The 25,723-nt window shown below is 32.5% G+C and overlaps 4 protein-coding genes across 6 annotated transcripts in view; 2 read left to right on the top strand and 2 right to left on the bottom strand.

Annotated features, from left to right (window-relative positions):
• LOC113392747 (maternal protein pumilio) overlaps positions 1-3,538 on the top strand; it is a 71,324-nt gene extending 67,786 nt beyond the window's left edge. For all 3 annotated transcript variants that reach the window (XM_026629304.2, XM_026629303.2, XM_026629305.2), the window contains 3 exons: positions 947-1,141; positions 1,270-1,475; positions 2,119-3,538. In XM_026629304.2, coding sequence (XP_026485089.1) covers positions 947-1,141; positions 1,270-1,475; positions 2,119-2,350 — 633 coding nt within the window. In that variant the 3' untranslated portion in view covers positions 2,351-3,538. The remainder of the gene's footprint in view (positions 1-946; positions 1,142-1,269; positions 1,476-2,118) is intronic.
• A 1,237-nt stretch (positions 3,539-4,775) lies between these two features.
• LOC113392428 (pre-mRNA 3'-end-processing factor FIP1) lies at positions 4,776-11,421 on the bottom strand. Its single transcript, XM_026628859.2, has 9 exons — positions 11,241-11,421; positions 10,913-11,143; positions 9,617-9,797; positions 7,039-7,182; positions 6,771-6,841; positions 6,008-6,143; positions 5,451-5,743; positions 5,248-5,309; positions 4,776-5,049 (listed from the first exon to the last, which is right to left on the bottom strand). Exons 1-9 carry the CDS (start codon positions 11,382-11,384, stop codon positions 4,854-4,856), a joined length of 1,458 nt encoding a protein of 485 aa, XP_026484644.1. The 5' UTR covers positions 11,385-11,421; the 3' UTR covers positions 4,776-4,853.
• Positions 11,422-11,955: 534 nt separating this feature from the next.
• Positions 11,956-13,651, bottom strand: LOC113392437 (uncharacterized). Its single transcript, XM_026628869.2, has 4 exons — positions 13,255-13,651; positions 12,750-12,839; positions 12,424-12,531; positions 11,956-12,188 (listed from the first exon to the last, which is right to left on the bottom strand). The coding sequence occupies exons 1-4, from the start codon at positions 13,480-13,482 to the stop codon at positions 12,048-12,050; spliced, it is 567 nt and encodes a 188-aa protein (XP_026484654.2). The 5' UTR covers positions 13,483-13,651; the 3' UTR covers positions 11,956-12,047.
• Positions 13,652-14,726: 1,075 nt separating this feature from the next.
• Archease (archease) lies at positions 14,727-16,443 on the top strand. The gene is made up of 3 exons (XM_026628870.2): positions 14,727-14,947; positions 15,759-15,783; positions 16,031-16,443. Exons 1-3 carry the CDS (start codon positions 14,887-14,889, stop codon positions 16,419-16,421), a joined length of 477 nt encoding a protein of 158 aa, XP_026484655.1. The 5' UTR covers positions 14,727-14,886; the 3' UTR covers positions 16,422-16,443.
• The last annotated feature ends 9,280 nt before the right edge of the window (positions 16,444-25,723 follow it).

The raw sequence follows: 25,723 nt of genomic DNA, 5'->3' as shown, positions 1-25,723 counted from the left end.
TATTATATAAAGTATATATAGAAAACTTAGTTGCTTAGTCTATTTCAGTTACTTTCACAGTATCATGTCTTATGCTATTATGCTTTGTATATCATGACGCAGCCGTTATCGTTATATATAAAGAATCATTGAGTTATAAATTTAAAGAAATCAAGATATATATAATATATATATTCATACCAGTGGTACAAGAAACAATCACAAACTAATTACTACCGTTACTCAACGACAGAGTCCCAGAATACGTTCAAAATGCTTGTTGCCAACTTAAAAAAATTGTTGAGAAAAGTTAAGTGTAAAATGTTATTATACAATTAATGAGATCATGGTTGATAGCATATCTTGGGAATGAAACAATCGCTTCCTGACTTTGTTTTTGTTATCTTATATAAACGTAGTTTCTAACGCCGGTTCTTCTCAGGTCAAGGTTTTTTATTTTCCAAACTCGTGACAGTTCCTACTTTGCTAATCAATAAGTAAGTGTCATACTGTTCTAAATCGAAGAATCCTTTCTTCAATTTGATATTTATATATTGATTCAATTTGATTTGTTACTCAATCACGCCAGAACGGATCTGAATAAAATTTGGCAAAGAGATTAGTCTGGAATAGCATATCGTTTAGTTTTTATCCCTAGCACCCGCATCTCTAACAACTAGTATTAAATATAACTGTGTGATTTGTTCCATTATATTAGTAAAATGTGCATAGTATTTGAACTAATGCTATTTTTATAGTTGAAGATGATTCAGATTTATGCATTTGTTTATATCACTAAAGAAAATCATGCTATACATATTTTACCTATCATTTATATTAACCCCATGCATAACCGTGAAAAGCAAAAGATAGAACTTAATCAAACAAAGTATGCATAACAAATTAAATAACATTCTATTATTTTGATTCGTATTTTCAAAATTAATATGTTAATATTCGTTTGCAGGTACAAAAATGCATAGAATGCGTTGAACCCACGGCGCTGCAGTTCATAATTAATGCATTCGCGGGTCAAGTGTTCGCTCTGTCGACGCACCCGTACGGCTGCCGCGTGATCCAGCGCATCCTCGAGCACTGCACGCCCGAGCAGACGGCGCCCGTGCTCGGTGAGCTGCACGCGCACACCGACCAGCTCATACAGGTACACATCGAGATTTATGCATCATCGATTCGGTCAACTGGTCGAATACAAGCCGGTGAATTCTACTGAGCTGAACGCTCGGACGATCAGCATTCATTTTTTTTAACTAAATCACTTAAAAATTACAGGACCAGTACGGCAACTATGTGGTGCAGCACGTGCTGGAGCATGGCGCGGCAGAGGACCGTTCGCGCCTGGTGGCGGCTGTGCGCGGGAAAGTGCTGCAACTGTCGCAGCACAAGTTCGCCTCCAATGTGGTGGAGAAGTGCGTCTCTCACGCCACGCGCAACGAGCGCGCTCTGCTCATCGACGAGCTGTGCGGCTTCAACGACAAGTGAGCAGTTCTGCCCTTCTGATTATGATAGGCGTGCCTTTTTAGATAAAAACAAAATCAATCAAAATGTTCTTTATTAAAGTAGACTCCTAAAAGCAGTTTTGAAACGTCATGTTATCGAATTAAATGTAAAGCTACCACCGGTTCGGAAAGTAGATTCTACCGAGAAGAACTGGTAAGAAACTCAGTAATCACCCTTTTTTACCATTTTAATTACAGAGTATGTCAATAAAGTACAATAAAATTTATATAAATCTTGCCTAAAAATCAATAAATATTAAGTCCAAGCATTTTTATCTCAATTAAACATAATATAATGACATGAGCTTTAAAGTTTTTAGTTTTTGTTGTTAATATAAAACGATAGTAAAAACAAAGAATGTGCCAAAGTTGTGAGCTGGTGCTTAAAGTACGTTTTTGAGTAAAATTTTAAGTATATTTTGTCATTTGTTAAATAAGCTAAAACGGTATTATTTTAACATTACTAATATCAACAATATTACACAAAAAAGATATATATGTTTTATAAAATACCAAAATCTATTTATTTTATTGGGCCTTTTAGTGCCAGGCCACAGAAATAATTTCGTCATTGTAAATACCTAAATCATATTTTATTTATCATTATCATATTTTGTTCTAGTGCTCTCCATGTGATGATGAAGGATCAATACGCCAATTACGTAGTTCAGAAGATGATAGATGTAGCGGAGCCGACGCAACGCAAAGTTTTAATGCACAAGATTCGACCGCACATCGGATCGCTGCGCAAGTACACGTACGGCAAGCACATCATCGCCAAACTGGAGAAATTCTTCATGAAGGCGCCGGAACTGGGACCCATCGGGCCGCCCCAGACCAATCCTGTCCTGTAGTCTGTGTAAAGAAGTATTAACGCCCGCGGAGATAGGCTGATGCGACGGCGCGGGTATCCCCGCCTATTATAAATTTTGTGAATATTTGCGATTGTACATTTGTAACTATAGAGTCGTCGCCCGCCAGCGTTGCGCGCGCCCGGCGAGCGTGGCCAGCGCTGGGCGTGGGCGGCGCGCGGGCGCGGCACGGCGCCCTGTACATAGTAGCGGCAGACTGATGTACAGAACGATACGATTACTGTATACTGTAACAATAGTTGTACAGCGTCGACGCCGACCGGTGCTCGGCCGTCGCGTCACCGCGGCGTAGCGATTACTGCGTTTCTAGCTCTTAAGTGTTCTAGTATTATTCGTTGTTCGTATGAATCTATGTATAAATATTTGAACGTCTCTCATTCTCGAGTAATTTATGAATCGAAGAAAGGCTGCGGTCCGATGAATCCGCGCGTTTCCGTAATTTAGCTCGTTGTAGATTTACTATTAGCTGGGCTAGGGGACCTTGAATCTTCGAAAGTGATGAAAAATGCCGCAGGCAGTTCTAGACAATCGGCACTATAGTCGTGATTATAATATTATTATTTTGTAGTTTTCAAGTCGAGCTCTCGTTTAAGTTTAAAACCGGCTTTAAAATCGTACATAGCTTATCGAATATTTTTAGCGCCGGCATGTATAGTTTTTCAATTATAATTTTGTGAAAATGATATTTTTGTATATTTTTATGTAACGTGTAACTTAAGTTATTTAGTTAGCCCCCGAGGTTGGGGCGCGCTTCGAGCGGGCGATGCTTATGTTGTGTGCATAGGTTATAGTGATGATTGTAAAGTCCTGTACTGATAGTTGTAGTCCGAGGTCTGCCTTGCCGGTTGCACGTCACAAGCGTAGCTGCTCCTCATTCCCCCTCTGTAATTATTTTTATAGGAAGCGTAGTTTCCTACGACACCTCAGATTTTTTACGTCTAGATGTAATTGAAAATAAAATTATTGTATATGGCTGTACAAAAATGTTAACAAAATGATTTGTAAAACCTGTATGTGATGGAATAAGGCGGGGCGTCGAGAGCGACGAGGTGTGACTGATCGCGGCTCCAGCCGTCCCGTCTTGTAGGTTGTACTAGATAACATTTATATGATGATCCATCTATTTAGACATTAATTAATAAAGCATTTCTGTAATAATATTACAAAGTACCCGTCGTTTTATTAAAAAAACCTGTTACTATTTCTTATTGCACGATTGCTCAAATGTTGTTTTATTTAAAATATTGTTCGTATTAAAGTATGATGATTAATAAGATTCATTTTTTGGGACAGAAATTGATTTGAATTCTTGTCCTATTATGATAATTAATAATTAACCTATTTGGTCGGACGTCATTTAGGAGCAATAAATATATAATACGTATTATTTATTCAATAAGTAATTATTTCAGACGCATAGAGGAACGAATCGCTTAAATCGTCAATCGCGTGAGTTATTACTTTCGAATGTATATATGTACGTACGATGAACCGTGCAACCGCACATAACGAAATCGTAAAATCAAAGCTAATATCAGTCTTCTTATTTCATTCAACATGGATAAAATAGATACTACCCTTCGAATCTTCTCATTAGGATATTAATATTGAGTAGTAACAATAGTGAAACGAAAGGCAATAACAACAATGTTATATAATATATTTTTTATTATTAATCTTATATATTTTTCAACTCCGTTATATTTTAGCGCCTTGTTACTATAGCGACCCCGTCTTTTCTTTTTTGTTATCGGTTGCCATGGGCGACAATCCCTTTTTGCATAATTGTTAATGAGTAACGTTCGGAAAAGACTGGGTCGGCTATTCAATTCCAAGGCTTGGCTTGGCTTGGCTTATATATATGGCATATAGCGTTACAATATGCTTTTCTCATATGCTATGTAAGCTATACTTATTTATTTGTAAACATGCTACAACACAAGTAATTACTCGATACAAATCCAAAGGTTTTATTAGCCCTGCTTACTATGTGTTCAATGTGCAGATGATATCTCAAATAAGTATCCATAACGATACCTAGATTACGAATATATTCTACTTCCGGAAGTGTTATACATTAATTAGGTACCAACATACCCAATTGATTAATAGACGTTGAGACTCGTGGTAATTAATCAATGGTATTCATTGTGTAAGGATTTATAAAAAACGGCACTTTGAATATTTGTGAAGTTGCTATCGGAACTTTGGAGAAATACACCATTGTGTTGTATTGCGAATAAACAAATAATAATCAAGAACAGTTTGTAATAAACGATGTAGTACAGCTATTAGCAAATCGCATGGTTTATGTAAATCTAACCTTTTTATCGCTATTCCTGCGATTTTTGGTTATAATATGTACATTAATTTGTAATATTGTATTTAGACAAATAAAACAAAAAGCTTTTACTATTACTTTTATAATGCAGTATTTCCAAGTTAAATTATAACTAGAGCCCATATTGTAAATTTGTAATCCATATCATTTGTCCTCGTCCTTTTCTTTGGGCTCTTTATTTTTAGGCTTGATGCCACGTTCCCTGTCGCGAGACCTGTCCCTGTCCCGCTCGCGCGAACGTTCGTGGTCGCGTTCCCGTGACCGGTCGCGCTGTCGCGGGGAGCGGGAGCGGGACTTGTGACGCCGCGACCTTGAGCGAGAACGTTCCCGGCGATACGATCTAAAAAAACATTCGTCCCATTTATTTTTATACTAAATTTCATAAAAGAAAACAAATAATAGCTAGTTCTACGCCCAGCCTTCTTCAGCGCATCTACTATAATAATTTAATATCAAAATTATGTTTACTCTATTGATATTTTTATAAATGAAAAATATAATAATCTTATTTGAAATAAATTCATTAATAGTAACTTACTTCTCTCGTATTCTATCTGGTTTAATGGAACGTGAACGTTCACGCTCCCGGTCTCTTTCCTCCTAAAAATAGTTAAAATAAAAAAATATTATATTGTAAATTAATAAGGAATGCGTCAAACTTGATTTATGTTAGAATATCTTTGTATCAGGTAATAGTGACATGATTCTTTAAACCAAATTCGCACGCAATCAAGGACCCACCTCTTCTCGCCTATCTCTGTCTCTGCGCTCCCTGTCGTCTCGTTCTCGGAGTCTGTCCCTATCTCTTTCCCTGTCTCTGTCACGTTCTCTATCACGTTCGTGTAAATGAGGAGGCACGTGCGAACGAAATGGTGGGGGAAACGGAGCCCCTAAAACGTGCGCGGGGGGCATGTTGTGCGGATTGACCAGTGGAGGAGTCAAGCCCATGGGGGGTCCCATCGTCGGAGGCCCCATAGGTCCCGGAGTTAGCTCCTTTATTTCAGTCGGCGCCCACCCACTCTGTTCGGGATGTGCTGCAAGAGTAACGAATATTTTAATGCCAAAACAGATATTATTGATATATTTAAATAATAATTCCACTTACAATATTTACGTTTTTTTCCTGAAAGAAATACAAAAACAAATGGTTCAAACACTTGCGTGAAAATACTAACGAAAAATGGGAAACATGACAATACAATATTTAGGCAACTCAATAGGTAATTCACATAATATACGTATAGACACAATAAGCATTAGCCATCAGGCCGAGGCCGACGTGTAGTCAGGGAGCGTACCCCAGGGCTCTTCGTAGGGCGCGTGCGGCGGCGGGTAGTAGTGCTCGGGCGGCGGCGCGCTGAAGTAGTCGGCGGGCGGCGCCGGCGCGTCGCGCGCGTGCACGCGCCCGTACTCGCGACGCTCGGCCGTCATCACCTGCGCGAACGTGGGGCATGGAATAGTACGCGCTACTGTTTTCCGTAATTCATTTGTTTTGTACCTTGCGAATATGTACAGAAAAGACAGCAAAATTATGAAAACATTCATTTTCTCTTCCTAACGCCTCCGTACTTACACATCACATAATAAATCACAATAATTATTTGCCTACGTAGCAACATACAAATTAATTTCTGAAGGAGATTGAGAGAGATCCAAAGGAGATCGATGCACGGAGTGCAGTTGAAGACTTGGAAGTAGATAAATGATACAAAAGGAAGGGATGAAGGTCGAAGTACTCTTCGCCCTTCTATATTAGCCACATAAAAAGATGTTTAGAAAAAAAGACGAGGATAAGGTTACAAGGCGCAGGTTTACTCATTTGCTTTACTCAACTATGTTTGAACCACCTTTTCAGTGACACTATTCCAGATTATCTTGAATATGTTCTATGTTAAAGTGTCAACGATAAATAAGTCATTTTAAACAGTTAAGGTAAGGATAAAATAAATTTACGATTCTGATATTGAACTTGAGGCCAGTTATTAAAAAAGATTTTTTAAAAATGTTATGTTTTACAATTCCGCGAAATATTGAATCTCTCCTCGCTTTTTGTAGATTTACCTGAATTGTATTTTCACGAGCCTGATAATTGTTCTGCATTCCCGGTGGCATTTCGTCGTGTCTTGGTGGTCCTAGTTACAAGAGAAAATAGTTATATGATTAAATTGAATGTTTTAAATTATTAGTAATGTATTTACTTAGGTACATTCGAATAGGTATTGAGAGATTGATTTTTTCGTAGAGTGGCCACATAGAGCTAACTGCAGACTCAATCTGCCAATGCAAAATTCATAAAATAATGTTATCAACTTCTCATAATAATAATCACCGGAGGTGCGCCTGGTGTCGGGCGGCGGCGCGCGCGGCGGCGGGCCGGCGTGCAGCGCCACGCCCGCTTCGTTCACGCGCATGCGCCGCTGTCGCTCGCAATATGCACTCCACGTCACCTCATTGAAGCCGTAGTTGAAATAATCTAAATATACACATTAGCAATTATAAACACTCGTGAATCTTAAACGTAGATTGCGGGTTCAAACTCGAACAAGCATCTCCAAGCTTTCATACGTCTCATTTACGTTTACAATTCATCTCGTGAAGGAAAACCTGTGTGTCGACTGATAATTTGCAACATATGTGCAGCATGGCGGAATAAGCTGCTAAGCTTTTACTCAACGTATACTCTATTCCAATGGGAATAGGAGAAAAGATAAATAAACAACTTTGACCTTGAATTGACATGACATTTTAGTTACACTAGTGAGGGAAAATTATTGGGTGAATGGGTAAAGAATGCTACGGAACGATATATTTTATTGGTTTTACGTAATTTTTTAAATAAATTTTATATAAATTGCAAGAAAGGTACATATTCAAATTTTTTGATAGCAACATTTTTACGCTTAAATAAAAATTAGGTCGTTAGTTTTAATTTGGATTTTGGTATTTCGCAAATAGCCTTATTAACTTATAACGAGGTAGTTATTTTCAGTGATAAGTCATAGAAACACACTCACAATTTCATTTATATGAATAGAATTTTATTCCATCATTAATAAAAAGAAATATTGTATGTTTCAATAATGAAGTGGCATTTTCAAGACATATGACGTATTGTATAATACTAAGGTTTTGAATAAATAAAATTTTATATATCTTTCAAAGAAACTCTTACTTCATCTTATATCTTAAACGACTTTGACCTTGAAATAAGCATTAAATTTTTTGAAAAAAAAATCAAAATGTAATTAAAAATAACATCTTATCTTAATCTTCAAACCGAAAAAGTAATGTTCAATCAGCGTAGGCCGTGTTGAGGCCTCCATTTTAATTGTTCGTTCATCGAAAAATGGCCTTTTGAATGTAGGCAAAACTGTTTTCGTTACTTTGAAAGTCAAATTTAAGTGGATGTACGTAATTAAGTGAAATATTGTTATATTAAAAGTGAAGATATATTAATCAAGAACTGTTTGTAGTAAATCATAAAGAGGACTTATCAACAAAACACTCGTAATATTGAAAAGTACGGTTTGTTTTGGTTCTTTCCTATTCCCATTGGAATAGAGTATAAAGGTACCTCGGCCTAATAAATTAGTATTTTGTTATCTTTTTTTTTAATTAACAACTTTTACAGTTCGGTCTGTAGTGTACGAAAAAAACAACAATGACGACCTGTACATAAATATTATAAAACTTTTTAGGGGGAAAAGTAAAATAGAGATTTAGAACATGTCAATATTAATTTCATTGTGGATAATTATAGATATGCGGTATATTAAGTTCATTTTCTATTTATTGTTGGCTGGTTGTACTAACCAAGAGATACCGTATCTTAAACATTCTTTCAGTCACGAAAGTCGTGACGCGGATGGTAACCTTAAAAATCGATATCTATGTAAATATTTTTTTAAATAAAAAGGTTATTTTGTTATGTTTACTTTATTACCGTGATGTATAAATTAAAGAATATTTCAGGAGCAAACTCTGGGTGTAGTTTTTTTAGAATCGGAAATTGATATCATTACATAGGTATTACTAACAACATTGGTGGTGTGACTACTTTCTAATGAAGCTGGGCAGATTCTTAAATGGGCTTTAGAGTTAACAGTTAAATAACATTCATAGATTTATAAGATACATTAAACGCGTAACGCGTAATGTCAACCTGATAGTATTAGTGCCATAAGTAGCGCCCTTGTTTCAATTTAAGAAAAAAAAAAGGTATTTTGATTGATTTAAATATTTTGTCATGTCATTATATTGACACACATCATATCACATACAAAATATTGAATGTGAATATAACCTATTTTTCATAACAGAGTTTTTGTGAGAAAAAAAAGAGAGCTGTAGTATAAATGCACCCAATGAAAGAAAGACACTTTTAAAGGACATCAACGAGCACTACATCTCGTCTTTATTAAGATATTATTCATTATAACTTGAGCTATTCTAAAATAGCATGTCCATTTCCAATTACGAATGACATATTTTTAGAGCTTGAAGTTCTGGATCTTTTTCCGCACCATTTAACTACATAATTAGTAAAATTATTAAAATATATTGTTAAAAACAATTTTTCCCAAAGCACTAAAATTCGAACAGATTGTGTCACCTCAACTCTTATATTTGGACAATATTGAAGCGTTGAACTAAAATTCTGAATTATATCAGTGCAAATACACTGATTGGTGCTGAGCATTTGTTGTCCTCTATGTGGAATTTATTGGTGTTGTTGGGGGTTAGGGGAGAATGCACACCTTTCGTACAGCCTAATGTTATTGTGCAATAATTTAATTTCACTATTCATATTCTTCAGCTTTGAATAATTTTGAAATTATTATTTAATTGATATTAAAATAAATCATTAACGAATATAATTTTAATTAATTCATATGGAATGTATTTACCTGATATATCAGCACCAGGCTTATTCCACGGTTTATCTTCAATTGTATCAATATTAAACTCCAAAGCTGGCACTCCATTGATACTGCCAGGTCCATCCAAATCCTCCAAAGTCACCTTGCTGCCTGCAGCTGGTCCTGTCCGGGGTTTTTCTCCACCTGCTGCTACAAGCCCTACACCACGCTGTAATTTAAAATTAAATTATTAAGATGGTTATTCAAATATGCATATAATGTTTAATAATTTATTACCAATATGGCAAGTTTCTTTAAACGAATTTGATATAAAAATAATAACACAAATACCCAATTTTATAGCCTACAAACATTTTATGCATAGAAGTTTATACAATTTATGTTGTTTCTGAATATAAAGTAATATTAAATAATTTAATTTACCAAAGTTTTAACTATTTATGACAGTTTCAAATAATAGTTTTTACATTACTCATTTTAAAAAGAAAGTAACTCATATAACATCATTTGTCCTAGGGTGATCCCCCACTCGCAACACTTGATATATTGTTTTATTAATATATTTAATACATTGAATGGACTGTTCAGATTTACAAAATTATTAAATTTGGCATTTAAAATATAAAGACAAATAAAAGAATCAGTTCACTGATGTTGCTATAATACAAGAAATATAAAGAAGAACCAACTTGCCATAGTAATAGAACGATTCTAATTTCAATAAATTTTCTCTAAATTAATAGTGCTCATCAATATACAACTTACAAATGTGGACTGGACCTATCAGGACTAATTTAAAAATTAAGATGGAAGAGGAATAAGTTATTTTTAATTTGGTCTTTTAAAAAATGTAAAACATATGTAAAAAAACATTGACAAATAAGATATATTACTTAATACAAGATTATATTATTTCAATATTAAGTATAATTAAAAAATTTGGGACTTTGACTTGACTTTGACTTCAAGATTTCTAGGCAGGATAAATATAAATTTAATTGTACTTTACTGACTTACACAATTAAAATAATAGAAAAGAGTAACTACTGATTTTCTTGCTGGTTCTTCTTGGTAGAGTCTACTTTCTAAACCAGCACCTTTACATTTAATTCTACCCTGCAACGAGACAATTCGAAAGTCCCTATATGAGCCTAATTGTATAAAGACTATTTAGATTTAGATTTTTAGTTACTTACTATTAAAACAAGAAATGCAATAAACTTCACTTAATACAGATCATGTTCAATATGATAACACAATACATGCTGTATGTTCTCAAGAGCAGTAAAAAGATTATAAATTGTTTATAAATCAATTCATTACCTTAATATTTAAACTGGCATATGCCTGTGGCCCCGATTTAATCTCTCCTATTGTAACTTTAACATCATCACTGTCATCCGAATCTGAGTCTCCATTGTCTTGACTGTCTGCATCTCCATTAGCCTGATCCTGTTCTTCGCGGTCAACTTCACCAAAATGTTCATCGTTGAAGTGAGAGTCATCGTTGTTAACCTCATTCCCTTCTGTTTCTTCGTCTTTATCATCACCTTCCTACGCAATTGTTATAATAAAAAAATATTTTTGTATTGCAAGATTTATTGCGAATGAAAAGGTTAGGACTTATTGAAATAAACATCTTAAAACTTACCGCGCCTACATCGGAATTGATTTTCGTAAGTTCCTTTTCTGTACTGGGTGCTTCTGAATCTGTTTGATCATTATTTGAATCTCCATAAAGCCAGTTATCATCATTTTCATCTGCTGGAGCCGTTTCAACAGCAGCGTCTGCCATTTTTGTTTGACAATTGTGTTTTAAGTGTTTGACAAATGCCACACAACCACAAATGTCAGTTGTGGTTGTTTTTTTTAATAACATTACAATGAGACAGTCAGTCAAAAGAACGCCGTTATACGGTCCAATAATTTTAATTTGCCGATTAACCTACTGACACCCCATCTACTATTTATAGTTTTACCAAAGTTCTGGATTAATTCTTTAGATTTCTTTAATTTATTCATAATAAGTAGACGAACGAGTAATTAGGTCACATAATAAATAATCACCGCCGCCCTGACATTTTCTGTAAGTAGAAATAACATTTTGAATGCGGCATTGCACTATTAATAACAGGACCGTAACACCTTTGGAAACAAAGAAGCCGCGTCCCTTGTGCCCATAGAGAGAAGGCCTTAACCTATTGTGGGAAACTTTTAGGCTGTTACTTCACTGGACACTAAGATTAATTTTTCAGAGATGACAAGAAATAAATTACTCGAGATTAAAATAAACTTAAAACAGTGACTTTATTTTGGATTAGCTCCTTTTGTTTAAATTTCGACCAATTGTATAATGAAACACAATACTTAAATAATACTTTTAATTTCGAATAAAAAGGTACTGCAATATTTATAATAAATAAATAAACAATTTTAAGCGAGGAAATATGGACCAAATTTAGTCCAGACCATTTCTTCTTTTAGGGAACATCTTCTCTTCCACTTGCTCTACTTTTTGAGCAACAGATGCCAATTTTTCTGAAGCAGATGATGCCGCCTCACCACATGTCTCAGCCAGCTCTTGAATACCATGAGATACCTTCAGAAAAACAATAGGATTAATTTTTTTTTTTTAATTCTTATTTTAATGCGTGGCTTTAAATCTATGTCATCAAGATGATAGTATATAGAGTATCTTGTTAATAATAGTGCTTAAATATTTCTTAGCTATCATTAAAAGCAAAGCAATTGTATACAAATAATTAATTCATTTAGCTTTATTGTAAATTGAGGGTGAAGCTGAAGATAGAGGTTAGTTACATAAGAACACTCACAGAATCAGCTTCTGCCTTAACTTGAGCAGCCGCCTTGTGCAGTTTGTTTACAGTTGTCTGCATTTGTGGCACCTGCTGGATAGATTCTGATTCCAGAACCGGAGCAGCCTAATAAAATGACGCAAAGCTTTATTAAATAACTAACCTTGGATTCATGGGCGTAGCCAGATTTTTATTTGAGGGTTTTGAAAGCTAAGAATGAAAATTTTGTTTACTATTTTGTATTTATTTAAGTTAGAAGTCTATTACCAATAAAATTAGCTCTATTTGCATATTAGATAACATTATCTTAAATGGTTGTATAGACAACATATTTTATTGAATACCTGTTTACAACGATGCATACAGTGACAATGATGTTGGATAACAGGCTCTGCTGAAAGTACTTCATGCATGTGCATGTCATTTTGTTGCATCTGAAATCATAGAAACTACTTGTACTATATACACTTGTTCAACATATTGTACGGAATATAAATTATTTAACATTCAGATTATTTATGGTGTTCTTTTATTTCCTATGAAAAAATATTCTACATTCAGAAAAACTGTATTCCTATAATAAATATTTAAAAATCACAATCTGGAGAATAGACTTAAAGCCAAGATGTCATTGATAGTGTCGAATATACAAATATGATAATTGCATATTGAAACACCATTGCAGACAAACAACAACGAGCTTAATTGTATAATTATGGTTTCTAACTTATGGTCTGTTACCAATAGTCTTATAATAAGATTTTATACAGTAAATAATTATTTAAATAACGTAAAACTTAATGTGTTGAATAAAGTTAACTTAATCATTTTAAAGATGTATTTACTGACGTTCTCAATCAAGTTGGGATCAGTGTAGTTATTTAGTTCACTCGCTACATTTCTGGTCTCAGAAAGCTTCTCATGACCTGCCGTGGCATTGTTCATTGCTTGCGCTGCATTAAGTAGATTTGTCGTCGCAGAGTCCCCTTGTTGTCCCTCAACAAGGATATTATTATTTATACCCAATTTGGCTTCTAACTGCTCAATTCTACTTTGCAAAACTGCAATAGGATCCATTTTAAAATTATAACAATAGAAATATTAAAAAAAATTGAATTGGTGGCTTTGATAATTAGAAAGTCTCGTGTTTAATATATTTTTTTAGTGTTAGTATAATTTAGAAATCAAATTTAGAACACTTCAGTAAAACATTTCTTTTTTATTATGACATCACACCCAAACTCTATAGTGACAAGTTGGTAGCCAACCATTAACCAATGATAACTGTCAAATAACTATTTCTAACTGTCAGTAAAAAATATCTCAAATAATAATATTTATAAAGACCCAAATTTTAACAAGAAAAATATAAATATTTACGCTAAATTATGTAAATATAGAAGGTGGCAACGATATCATCACATTAAATGAAACAACGATTAATACTAGTTAATACTAAAGCTGATAAAATTATTAAACTATAAGTTTAATTAATAATAATAAAAAAATATAACTTAAATGAATAATGAAAAAAAAAAGTTTTTTTCAAAAAATAAAAAAACAAGACAATATAGTTTTTAATAAATATTTTGAACATAAATTATCACCGCGTGTAATGCTGACTAGAATGATAGCAATATTTTCCACTAATTTGCAAAATCGATTATTTTGACAAAAAATAAAGAATTGCTATTCGATCTATCTCAGCCACTGTGTCAATTTTGATTTGATTATAGACTATTTACACTTATATCGTTTTGAAAACGCCGACACATTATTATGTTTTTTTTATTTTTACCTCGTAAATGGTAAAACACGATTACAGTTGCGCCTGCTTATATTATTTTATTTCTATTTTGTTTAATCCATATTTATTTAATTACAATTGGAATTTAATATAGCAAGTAAGCAGTTCACCTTTTCTGATTATGAGGCGGGCTTTTTTAGATAAAAACATAATCAATCAAAATTAAAATATTCTTTGTACAAGTGGACTCATAAAGGCACTTTTGAATCGTCATGTGATAGTGTTGAATTAAATGTAAAACAATCACCGATTCTACCGAAAAATATGAGCACGAAGAAATTGCAATTAAATTAATATATATTTTTAAGTAAGACGTTATCACTACAAAAAAAAACAACTAAGGTATGCAGAAGTCTATTTAAATTAACGAGTTAGAGAACAAGAAATATCTAAGTGTAGAGATAGCTTTATTAGCTATAAATTATAAAACTTAAAAATAGGCATTATTAAGCATAGAGTTCATAGAGTAAATTTCTATAGCTTTTCTTTGTTGATATCTGTCAAAAATTTCAAGGACACGTCCGTCAATAAAATACGTCTTAAGTATGCCGTATCATAATCAATCAAATATCAACAGTTTATAAAATGTGATTTATCTTTTTGCATTAAGTTGTCCATAGTGGTATATATTTAAAGTTTTTTTAATTTTGTTAAAAAAAAACCATTTGATCAAAATGGATGAGGAACTAGGACTAAATGAGGATGATTTCAACATACCGCCGGTGAAGTATGAGTGTAAGGACTTTATAAACATAACCTAATACTAATGTTTTTTTGTTGTAGTGGGGACCTTGTCCAAGCCAGTCAGGATGGTATTCCTAATAACTCATTATTACTCAATAATTATTAATTGCTGTGATTCGGATTATGTGAAACATAATTACAGGCGCGCGGGATGAAAGATATGATCTTAGATCCCATAGTTGAGGATGCATTATTGGTGTAAGGAATATAAATGTTTCTTATAGTGCTAATGTTAATATGGTTTTTGACCAAAAATACCAAAGAGCTCAACCTTTATGTAGTAACAATGTGCCAATGTTTTTTTTTGTGGATCTTATGGGATGAAATATTGCACAATGATTCTTTAAAGAACATAGGTAAGCGCTAAGAAAGTATTTTTCAAAAGGGGGTTAAATTGGTTATGAAAGCTTTATTTTTTATTTATGATGGTAGACATTTGGAAACCTATATTTAGGCTTGTATTAATAAGTGAAACAAATTGTTAAATCTATTTTGAAAAATCAACATCAAAGAGAATAAAGATCGATCAGGTATTACAGTAGTCTTAAATATTAATTCCGTAAGGAGTTAAATAGGACATAAGGTATATAGTCAAAAAGGCACCCATGAAACCCGAGGTATAATCATGGTGTTATTAAAACTAACACTTAAGAAAATTTTATGCATTTCTGTATGATTTTTCTGATGGGATAACCCACTGATACTCAAGTACTGGCTATTATTCAATAAAGTATCTGCCTAATATTGAAAACATGCATTGATCATAAATCCATTTTACTGTATGTGTACTTTTCATTTTCAGATCTTGATCACACAGCTGATGTCCAGTGAGTACAAATAATTCATAGAATATTTTTTCTCATTAAGTTTTCAAAATATTAACTAAGAAATAATTTCTTATATTAAATTTAAAAAACAGTTTTTATATTTTTAGTTTACTTCCCTAGTTTAACTTAGTACTCCTTAAAATTGCAATATGGTTATCTTCTTATTTGAAGAAATATTACATCAATGCCCTTATTTATTACAAATTTATTAAGTGTTGCTATCATAGAAAAATATTTATGATTACAGATTACATGCATGGGGCGATACTCTAAAGGAGGCCTTTGAACAATGTGGAATGGCAATGTTTGCATACATGACAGAGATGGACTATGTTCAGATCAAAGAAGTTCACACCATTGAAGCAAATGCTGATGACTTGATGGGCTTACTATATCATTTCCTTGATGAACTACTATTTCTATTTTCGGTTGAACCATTTCTTATTTGCAAGAAATTAGTTATAACAGAATTTAATACACAAGAATTTAGGATAGTTTGTAAGTGTTTTGGTGAGGAGTTTCAGATTGGTAGACATCCTCAAGGAACAGAGGTAAAGGCTATTACATATTCGGCTATGCAAATTATAGATGTACCTAAGGATAATAAATATGAAGTTTTTGTAATTATTGACATTTGAATATATTTAATATTTTTTATTAGCCGTTGTTTATTTTTTACTCTTTATTTTGGAAAGCTTAGAATTAAAATTGAAAGATTTGGTTTTATTAATTTATTCAATTAGAGTTTTAATCAAAATTTGCTTGAGACTTTATGGTTATCTATATAATCATATTATATAATAAAACAAATCAGTATTTAGCAGAGAAAGTTTTTATTTAGGGTGGAATAATTGTCTTTCTTACCTCACAATAATTACTATACTTCAATGCTATTAAGAGCAATATTAAATTGCATAATATTTTATGTAAATAAATATTATTTTGGGACGAGTAGTTAATGAGATTACCTCAATGTAAAAATTGAAAAAATAAGTGTTAATTCAAGCATCAAGAAAATGATTTAAGCCCTTTCACCAAAAAGGCGGCCTCAGCCTAAGTATTCATTTTATACTTTTAGTAGGACTTAATTTATTTCTTGTGATTAAGATTAATTCTAATAAATACTGTATATAGTGTATTCCACAGTAAAATGTAAATCAATCTGTATGTTTTAAATCTAAACTTCCTTCTTTTAGTTTAACTTAATAATCTCTCAACTACTTTGCATTAAAATAAATCTGATTCCTGTACAAATTTAGTAGACACGCACTTGCCGAGTATTTGTCTTAATAATACATATAGGCACACTTATTGTTATTCATTTTTAAATCAGTTTTGATCGTAATTCAAATTACTGGGTACGTACACGTAAAGTATGCCGATAGCTACGCCTCACGAACCCACGTAATTGAAATAATTAAATATAACTGTGACACACTTTATATTGCAAAGAAATGGCACTATAATATTCAAGCAACAATTCAATATTATAATGTTATGTACCTTCTGGTCTTTTTTTCGAAAGAATTGATGTTGAATGAAAAATAAAATTAATGTAGGTAGGTACCATACCCATAAACTAAAAATGATCGAAAAACTATAATGTTTAATTGTATTACTATTTAGATAATGAAGAATTCCTTATTAGATTAAATATACTAAAAATCATATTAATACAGAAATAAAAACAATTTGATTGTAAAGATTGAAGTAAATATTTGTCAGCTCGAATATAATAATGTCTTATCTACTCAAAAAATAATTTCCAAGAAATAATTGTAAGTATATTTCTATCTTTTTCGGTTGTTTTTTTTCTCTTTAACATTGAAAAGAAATAGGTTTTTGTTTCGTTTAATATTTGTTCCTTCCCTCCCTGAGGGTGAAAAAAAAGGTGGTGTATGTCATTTGTTTCCACTTTCCAATAAAAGCCATTTTTTTATAGTAGCACTTATCGCAGGCCCTATATACCTACATTTCATATATCAATTTTAATATTTATTTACTTACAATGTTAAAAAAGAAAATGATAGTCTAGGCAAGAAAAACAAAACAAATTAATAGACGAATCATTTAATAACTTATTTGTTTGACTCCGGGAATAACTGTTTGGGTGTTGTAAATCATTAAGTAACGGTAATTTGATGTATAAAGATATACAATGTTTTGTTAACTTATTTCTTGAGAGTTCGACGCCTTACTCAGTTTTTTTTTTCATAAGGAAGGTTAACCTTATAACGATTTTAAACTGTCTTTAATATTGAAAATATGTCAGGTAATATCACACTCTCACGTGTTCTATGGTGAATTTCGTATTTCTTCTTACAGAATTACTCTACTGAACTTCGAAACAAGTGGGGTCACACAGGGTTCAATTTTGTTTTATTTATTTTATTAATTTATATAAAATAATTTTTGATATTAAATTCCTGTCTTTTTCAGTACTTTTAAATTAATAATCTTTATAATAACTACGGTAGGTAGTACCTTATACAAGATAGCAAAATTTTAAGTTCTAACATATAACCTATATAGCTATAGCGTTTTCAGTAATACTTTTAGATTCGAAACTCAAATATTTTCATAACTGAAAAATAAAACTAAGTACATAGCATTGGTTATAAGTATTTGAGAAAAGTTAGTCAACAACTGACATTAAAGTATCAATGCTCGATAAGTGTAAGTACTTATTTTGCCTATTTTAATAATATAATGTTAGTAATATGCCGTAGGTAGTATATTACTTTGGTGTAACGCTACAGATAGTAAATTGTTTTTATTCTACTAAAAGTTCTGTTCGAGCTATTTGTAATTTTGTAGTTTATCACTCCCTTCGGGATTTTATTCAGGATATATTTACAAGAATTTAATAGATACCCAATAACATTTATTATTTTACTAGAATCGTCAGATGAACTTATAGAGCCGAGTTTCCGACTCTGAAAAGTCAATAAATTCTTCTTGTAATAAAATAACACAGATATTTTTAACTCTGCCCCATGCCTCTTCTAGATTAATACTTACATTGCTATCTTATATTATTAATAACTATTAGTAAATTAGGCGGTATATAATACAGATGATAAAAACAGATTGGAAGTATTTGTTTCTTTCATTTTCACACCGAATATATCAAATTGTATAGTATTGTATGTAGAATATATTTAATTATACCAATATTATTTAATTGGTGGAAAAGAGTATCTACTGAGTTTCTTGCCAGTTTGTCTCTGAAACTGTTTAGTAGCTTTACAGTATTTTAACTAGTTAGCTACTCCGTGTTTTTCCGGCATTTAACGTTTTTGGAACATCATTTTTTTAGCTGTACAACACTATCGTAAAGCGGCCTGCAGCCAGAAAACACGGCAAGAAACATGAATAGTTACCGTTTTTTTATACCAAAATAGTCTGTACTATTTCTCAATTAATGAGTAATCTAAAGCACTTTTATAATCTATAAAATATAAGCGCTCTAAAACAACTACCAAACGGTTCAGCTTATATGTTTTAATATACAATAATTAAAAATCGTAAGTGCTTGTAAGAGCCTAGCTTAAAATATAATAAGTTTGTAAGTATATTTGATATGTACGCCATAACAAGCTTTGAACGGAGTACACACAGTTGTTAATTCTTATTTAGCATTGGTATATAACGTATTAAGTAATATGCTTTTACAGGTTCCCAAAAAACGTGTAAAAGATATCAACTATTATTGTTTCTTTTTATGAAGACAAGAAATAGGTACCCTCAGTTCCAACGGTTATTCTCAGGTCTAAAGTATTTCTATAAGAATTGTTTATTTTTTACAACCAAAATATATTGTCTTTAACAATTGTTGTATAATATTAATATTTGCCTGCATTCAGTATCACTTCAAACTTCCTGAAATTAAAAATATAATAATTACGTTGCGATATGCTTTGACAATATATAAAATGATTGTTATTCAATGTATATACCAGTACGCAATCAATTATTTTGAGTCAGTATAAGCTAAGCAAGGCAAAATTATAGGGAAATATATATACATAGGTATCTATAAGTACCTATAGATTTCCCTTGCTAATTATATTATATTAACATTTATATGAACACTTAATGTCCCACAGCTATGCTAAGGTCTCCTCTCTTTGAGGAGATAGTTCGCAGCTTATTCCATCAATGTGAGTTAATGGGTACCTCATACATTAGACAGATTTTCATCCGACACATGCAGGTTACTCGACGATGTTTTCTTTCACCATCGAACACGAGATCAATCTATACTAATACCTATTATAAATGTGAACGTAACTCTGCCTGTCTGTATGTCTGTGTGTTACGCTTGCACGGCCAAACCACTGAACTGATAGAATGCAAGCTTGAACCCCAAGGAAGGACAATGACTAATTTTTTGTGCCTTGCACTTGAGGACCAACCTTTAAACCACGAGCGAAGCCGCTAGTGACTTGCTCCGGGTTTGACCACACGATCCTATTTTAAGATACAAGTGTACTAAACATTGGCCATTTCGACTCTTTACACTCAATGATAGCCTGTGAAATAAAAACTACCATATTTAAAAGAAAGAAACACTAATTTTCAAGTAGTTTTTTCAGCTTTGATAAGTTTAATTTTAAATTATTTCTACGTTTATAGAGCATTAGTAGAGTTCAAAAACAATAAAACTTTTTTTCAAGTTATAGATTGTAATAAGTTTTAAAACTTGTTAGTAGTGCACAAAATGGAAGAGATATTAGAAATACGCGTGGAATAGGTAAATCTAAGGTTCGTTTATCTTCATTCCTTCTTCGATTGGAATAGACTATGGTACATGTTTGATTAATATCGATTATAATTCACCTGTTCAAATCCACTGTTATGATATCTATGTATCTAAGTGAAATGTGACATTTTGCCGGATGATGTGTATCTATTTTTAGTAAGATACAATCACACTTTATTTGCGACACAATTCTTTTTATTCATCAATAACCGAAAAAACAGCAAAGATTTAAACTTTATTCTTTTACCTCGCTCATGAGAAGCTGTAAAGCTACTTTGAGCTAAATACTATAATTGTGAATTTTGATCAAAATATTGAAATTTTATAACATAATATAATCATTACTCTACTAATACTTAATCTAGCACTTGGTGGTAGGGCTTTGTGCAAGCCTGTCTGGGTAGATACCACCCACTCATCAGAAATTCTGCAGGAAAGCAGCAATACTTGGTATTGTGTTCCGGTTTGAAGGGTGAGCGAACCATTTTTTGTTTTTTTTTTGTTTAACGAGGAGGAAATGCATTTATGCATGCCGCCCGGTCGGGGGACCGGGACGGGTATGTGGGACTCAACCGGGGCCTAATGCCCCGTGCCAGGGCACGCTAAAGCTAATGCCCTGTCCTACCCACTAAAACCATCCTCGGGTTTCCACCATGCCGCCGAGTGGTGAGGCCACGGGATCGCCAAGGGCATGCAACCGCGACCCCACCAGCGGCAGCCGCCCTAAGGCGGCTGAATATTCATGGAAAGCGCGCCTAGTGCGCGCCTTCCCCCTCATCCTCCCCGTGGGAATGTGACGAACTCCCCCGAGTCCGCTACTGGAGGCTGAGCCCTGCGGCGGATAAGATGGTAGGCTCCGCCGCTGACCGCCGGTGTAAAACACCTGGGAGGCTCGAGTAGCGAGCCCTCCCACTCCCTCCTAGCCAACGAGGCCACTCACATGGTCCGCCCTGACGCCGATCAGGGACGTACCAGGAGCAGTCCCGCGGCATCCCTCCCGCCAGTCTTAGCCGTGGCCGACGAGCAAGCTCAAGCCGGCCCCGTTGCCCAGGGTACACCACGAGGAGGTGACTGACATGTACCCCTGGGTGAGCGAACCAGTGTAACTACTGGTACAAGGGACATAACATCTTAGTTCCCAAGGTTGGTGGCGCATTGGCAAAGTAAAGGATGTTTAATATTTTTAACAGCGTCATTGTCTATGGGTGGTGGTAACCACTTTACATCAGGTGGCCCATTTGCCGATCAGCCTACCTTATACATAAAAAAAAAACAGCAATAGGATCATTGTTTCATCAGTACCTAATGTTATCTAATTTTAGACTTAGTCGAATTATTATGTTTGGAAGTGTTTGGGTTAATTTTATTAAAAGGCTATTTGATAATAATTGCTTAAAAATTTTCTAACATCCACCAACGCGTATTGAAACTTCACTTAGTGGTAGGGTTTTGTGCTAGCCCGTCTTGTTAGGTGCCACCCACTCATCGGATATTCTACCGCCAAACAACGGTACCCAGTGTTATTATATTCCATGGTCCGCCTACCTATATCATAAAATAAAAAATGAAATTGGACCAGCGTGCTGGAATAAGCTTTATGTCTTCTCAAATGGAGAGGAGGCCTGGCCCATCCCGTGGAATATTTAGAAATAGTCTGTGTTTCTTTTTACTTCTAATATTCACTCGTATAAATTACTTTATTATTATGACCAAACCATTATGTAAACAGAAAATAGTTTTAAGATTTTAAATTAACATGGTTATTTTTATTACTAACAGTTATTATTATTACTAATATTACTACTATTATTACTTATTTACTATTAATTATTACTATTATTACTAACAGTTATTATTATTTTATTTTTATTTGGTGGAGCTCCACCAAATAAAAATAAAAAACATGGTAAATATCCCGTTTTAGATACTGTTAGAAAATAGTTTTATTCATAAGAATTGACATAAATCCTTGGCCTTAATCTTCACTGAACCTGAACTGAATTTAAACTTGAGTTTTATTTCGTATATCACTCCTAAAAGTCCCTCAATATAGATTTGATGAACTCTCTTAAACTTACATAAGCTTCGTATCGTGACGTGTCTTAAAAGCTGAACTCATTATTTTGATCATAATAGAAAAAATAATAGTATTTTTGACTATTTATAACATATAATATATAATCCTCTGTAAATATTCAAAATCACCTTTTTTTGTAATTACGACAAATGACGTTACCCAACATGTTAAAATATAAAATAGACTTATCCGAAAAAATATCTTAAATGTCTGCTCGTATAAATGCTGCTGTATATGTTTTTGCTTTATTTAGAAAAAATATAAACAACCTTTAGTACTTCAAAATATACCTATTCATAATATTTTATCAAAGGCTATTTGCTTGTCTATTAATGCTTTTAATAAAAATAAAAAAAAAACTTTGGTATCAACGGGATTTAGAGCTCCATATTATAGGTATACATGTTTCGTTTGTATTTAAAAACCGTTTTGTTTGTCAGACACACATCCAGCAGTTACGATGCGCATGAAAATCTATCTGTAGGAAAGTATTTTTAAAGATCGATCAATTTGGATATTATAAGCGGAGCGAAGTTAAACATTAATTTTCTCATTTGTTGTCGCAATTAAATCGTGTTTAAAAATGTCAAAGGTTTTGAAGAAATACAAGCACTGTCCTCATCGCACAATTTTTTTATAAAACAGACCATTCGTAGTAATAAAATTTTACTAATAAAATTAAAAAAGAAATATTTTATAGCAATGAAATAATTGAGAAACCCACGGAATTTACCAACTTTCATTCCGAATTTCACATTTTTGGCAAAAAGGCTTAAAAAACTTTCTTAACTCAATAATATAGGCCTAAATACCTATTTCTAACATTAGAAATGACGAATTTCTATACAAACTTTCATCCAAATTTTACCCCCTTAGGAATATCCCAATTTTGAAAACTGCATCTTTGGTTCTCACATACGTTGCAGTGATAAATCCTATGCAAAATTTTATTTTCTTCTGCGATTTAGGTTTACCGATTTAGGTTGTGCGTTGTATGTCAGTTAGAAATTTTAAAATTTGATAAGATATAATATATAAATACGTCAAAGAAAAACGTTACGATAAATACTTAAAAAAAAACAACATATACTTAATTTCATACTATGTACGCCTTTAATGGCTTTTACTAGGGTTTTGTTTAAAAAATACGTTATAAATTAAAAGCGACCTTGAAACCATGTTAGGTGGAATTTTTACCCTGCTACGGCGATCATCGAGGAGGATCAAAGGGGCTACGCTATTGTATCATTTAAAATATGAATCCGCTATATTTCCCGCTCAGCTCGTGCCTTGGTGGAGCTCTCCTCACAGGGAAGAGATCTTACCTTCCAAGACTAAGAGTGCTCGCTAGTGTGGCAGTCCCGACTATTGTACGCTTAGGCATTCTTAACGCTACAACAACAACAATAACCACGTCGCTTTATTTTAGACTCCGAAGTTGGAGCTGTATACTGTATGAGGCCGTTATTATATATGTACATAAATATGAAACTTGGGTGATACCGACCCAGATGGTTTCGCACCAACCCCTACCACCTAGTAAATTGTATACGAACGATAAAAAACGAACAAAATATACACAGCTTTGGAATATTGAAAGACTTGTTGTTGATGTTTATCATTACATATTTGTAAAAATTAAAAAAATACTTTAAAGTTATAAGTAACAACAATAAGGGCAACCTAACAGTAAAAATATCAAGTGACGTAATATTTACATTACTAAAATACCTAATGAACTGAATTATATTCTCCTATTTTGTAAATTAAAGAAAGGAAGCTAAAATATTTTTATTTTTACGTTTGAAAAAGTTAATAACAAAAAAGTTTTTTTTTTCAATAATTAACTTAATACTCAAATATTGCAAGTATGCATCCAAGAAATGTTCATTCAAATACATATAGAAACTAAGTAAAGTTTTAATATATACATATATATTTACATTTTTAAGTAATAAAAAATATAGTGGCAATAGAATTATTTGTTTGAAACTTTAATTTGTTTAAATATTAAATTATTCTTAAAAACAAATTTATAGATGTTCACATTTTTTAAACTTTTTTATTTTTAAAATTCCCTTCTTAATTACGTATTTAATTAAACTAATGACTTGATATTTACTTAAAAGCACCAGGTACATATTACATTTCATGTATTTATGGATATAACATAGACAATATGCCCATAAATTGTCTATGATAAAAACGAATATTTCCTACAAAGTACAGTCACTTCCGCTGAGGTCGCGGTTTCACAAACTTGACTTCCGCAGTATGAATTATAAAAACATTTAAAAGCATTGTGATTTTTATCACATTACATATAACTGAATAGATATTAGTTTTCTCTTATATTTTTTCCCTTAATCCTGAATGCTTAAGTTTCTAATTAAGCCCCCTACGAATACTTAGGTAATTATATGTAATTGGGATTATTGATATTTAATAAATAAAAATAATTATTTAGGATTTTTTGAGTGAAAATGGATAATCTCGGGAATTTCGATAACAATGAAAAATATATTCACTTCTTGAGTTATTTAAATATAATTTAAATAAGAAATAATCATTTATAAACGTACGTATATAAATGATAACATAATTTGCTTTCTTCGTCCTTTCATGATGTTTTTCAGATAAACAGAAATACTGTCTATATCTAAAATTAACTTATATAGTGTTACAAAGTTTAGTTTTGTATTAAAAGTAAGCGATTATTGTGCGTATTAAAATATAAGTTATATTGTTAATGTTCCTAATATTTTATTGAAATATATATGACATCAACAACATTTAAACTGTACCTTCCAATATTAGTTTTATTTTGAGAAATGATCAGTAAGTATATAACAAATTTATATGAATGAAATTTCAAGTTCAATTATGTTATCTATCTTATATAAATCTTCCTTACTGAATTACTTTAAATGTTTTGTATATTTATATAACACTAACAATTAGTTTACTTTCCCTTAATTAATGCACAAATTATCAAAATAGTTTATCTATTAAATTATAATAAATATAAATTTTATAAGATTTCTTATTCAACTAAACATTTCAAGTCATCACATCATAACATTGATATTTTATTATTG

This window comes from Vanessa tameamea, chromosome 5 (genome assembly GCF_037043105.1).
Source record: "Vanessa tameamea isolate UH-Manoa-2023 chromosome 5, ilVanTame1 primary haplotype, whole genome shotgun sequence".
Classification (NCBI taxonomy): domain Eukaryota; kingdom Metazoa; phylum Arthropoda; class Insecta; order Lepidoptera; family Nymphalidae; genus Vanessa; species Vanessa tameamea.
This window is presented reverse-complemented; position numbering and strand designations above follow the sequence as displayed.

Coding starts and splice junctions, on each gene's coding strand:
- LOC113392428 (XM_026628859.2), bottom strand. CDS start 11,384: ATGGCAGACGCTGCTGTTGAAACGGCTCCAGCAGATGAAAATGATGAT. Junction 11,144..11,240: donor TCAATTCCGATGTAGGCGCG/GTAAGTTTTAAG, acceptor ACAATTGCGTAG/GAAGGTGATGATAAAGACGA. Junction 9,798..10,912: donor ATGCCAGTTTAAATATTAAG/GTAATGAATTGA, acceptor TTTAAATTACAG/CGTGGTGTAGGGCTTGTAGC.
- LOC113392437 (XM_026628869.2), bottom strand. CDS start 13,482: ATGGATCCTATTGCAGTTTTGCAAAGTAGAATTGAGCAGTTAGAAGCC. Junction 12,840..13,254: donor ATCCCAACTTGATTGAGAAC/GTCAGTAAATAC, acceptor CTATGATTTCAG/ATGCAACAAAATGACATGCA. Junction 12,532..12,749: donor GTATGCATCGTTGTAAACAG/GTATTCAATAAA, acceptor TCATTTTATTAG/GCTGCTCCGGTTCTGGAATC.
- Archease (XM_026628870.2), top strand. CDS start 14,887: ATGGATGAGGAACTAGGACTAAATGAGGATGATTTCAACATACCGCCG. Junction 14,948..15,758: donor ACCGCCGGTGAAGTATGAGT/GTAAGGACTTTA, acceptor TTTCATTTTCAG/ATCTTGATCACACAGCTGAT. Junction 15,784..16,030: donor GATCACACAGCTGATGTCCA/GTGAGTACAAAT, acceptor TTATGATTACAG/ATTACATGCATGGGGCGATA.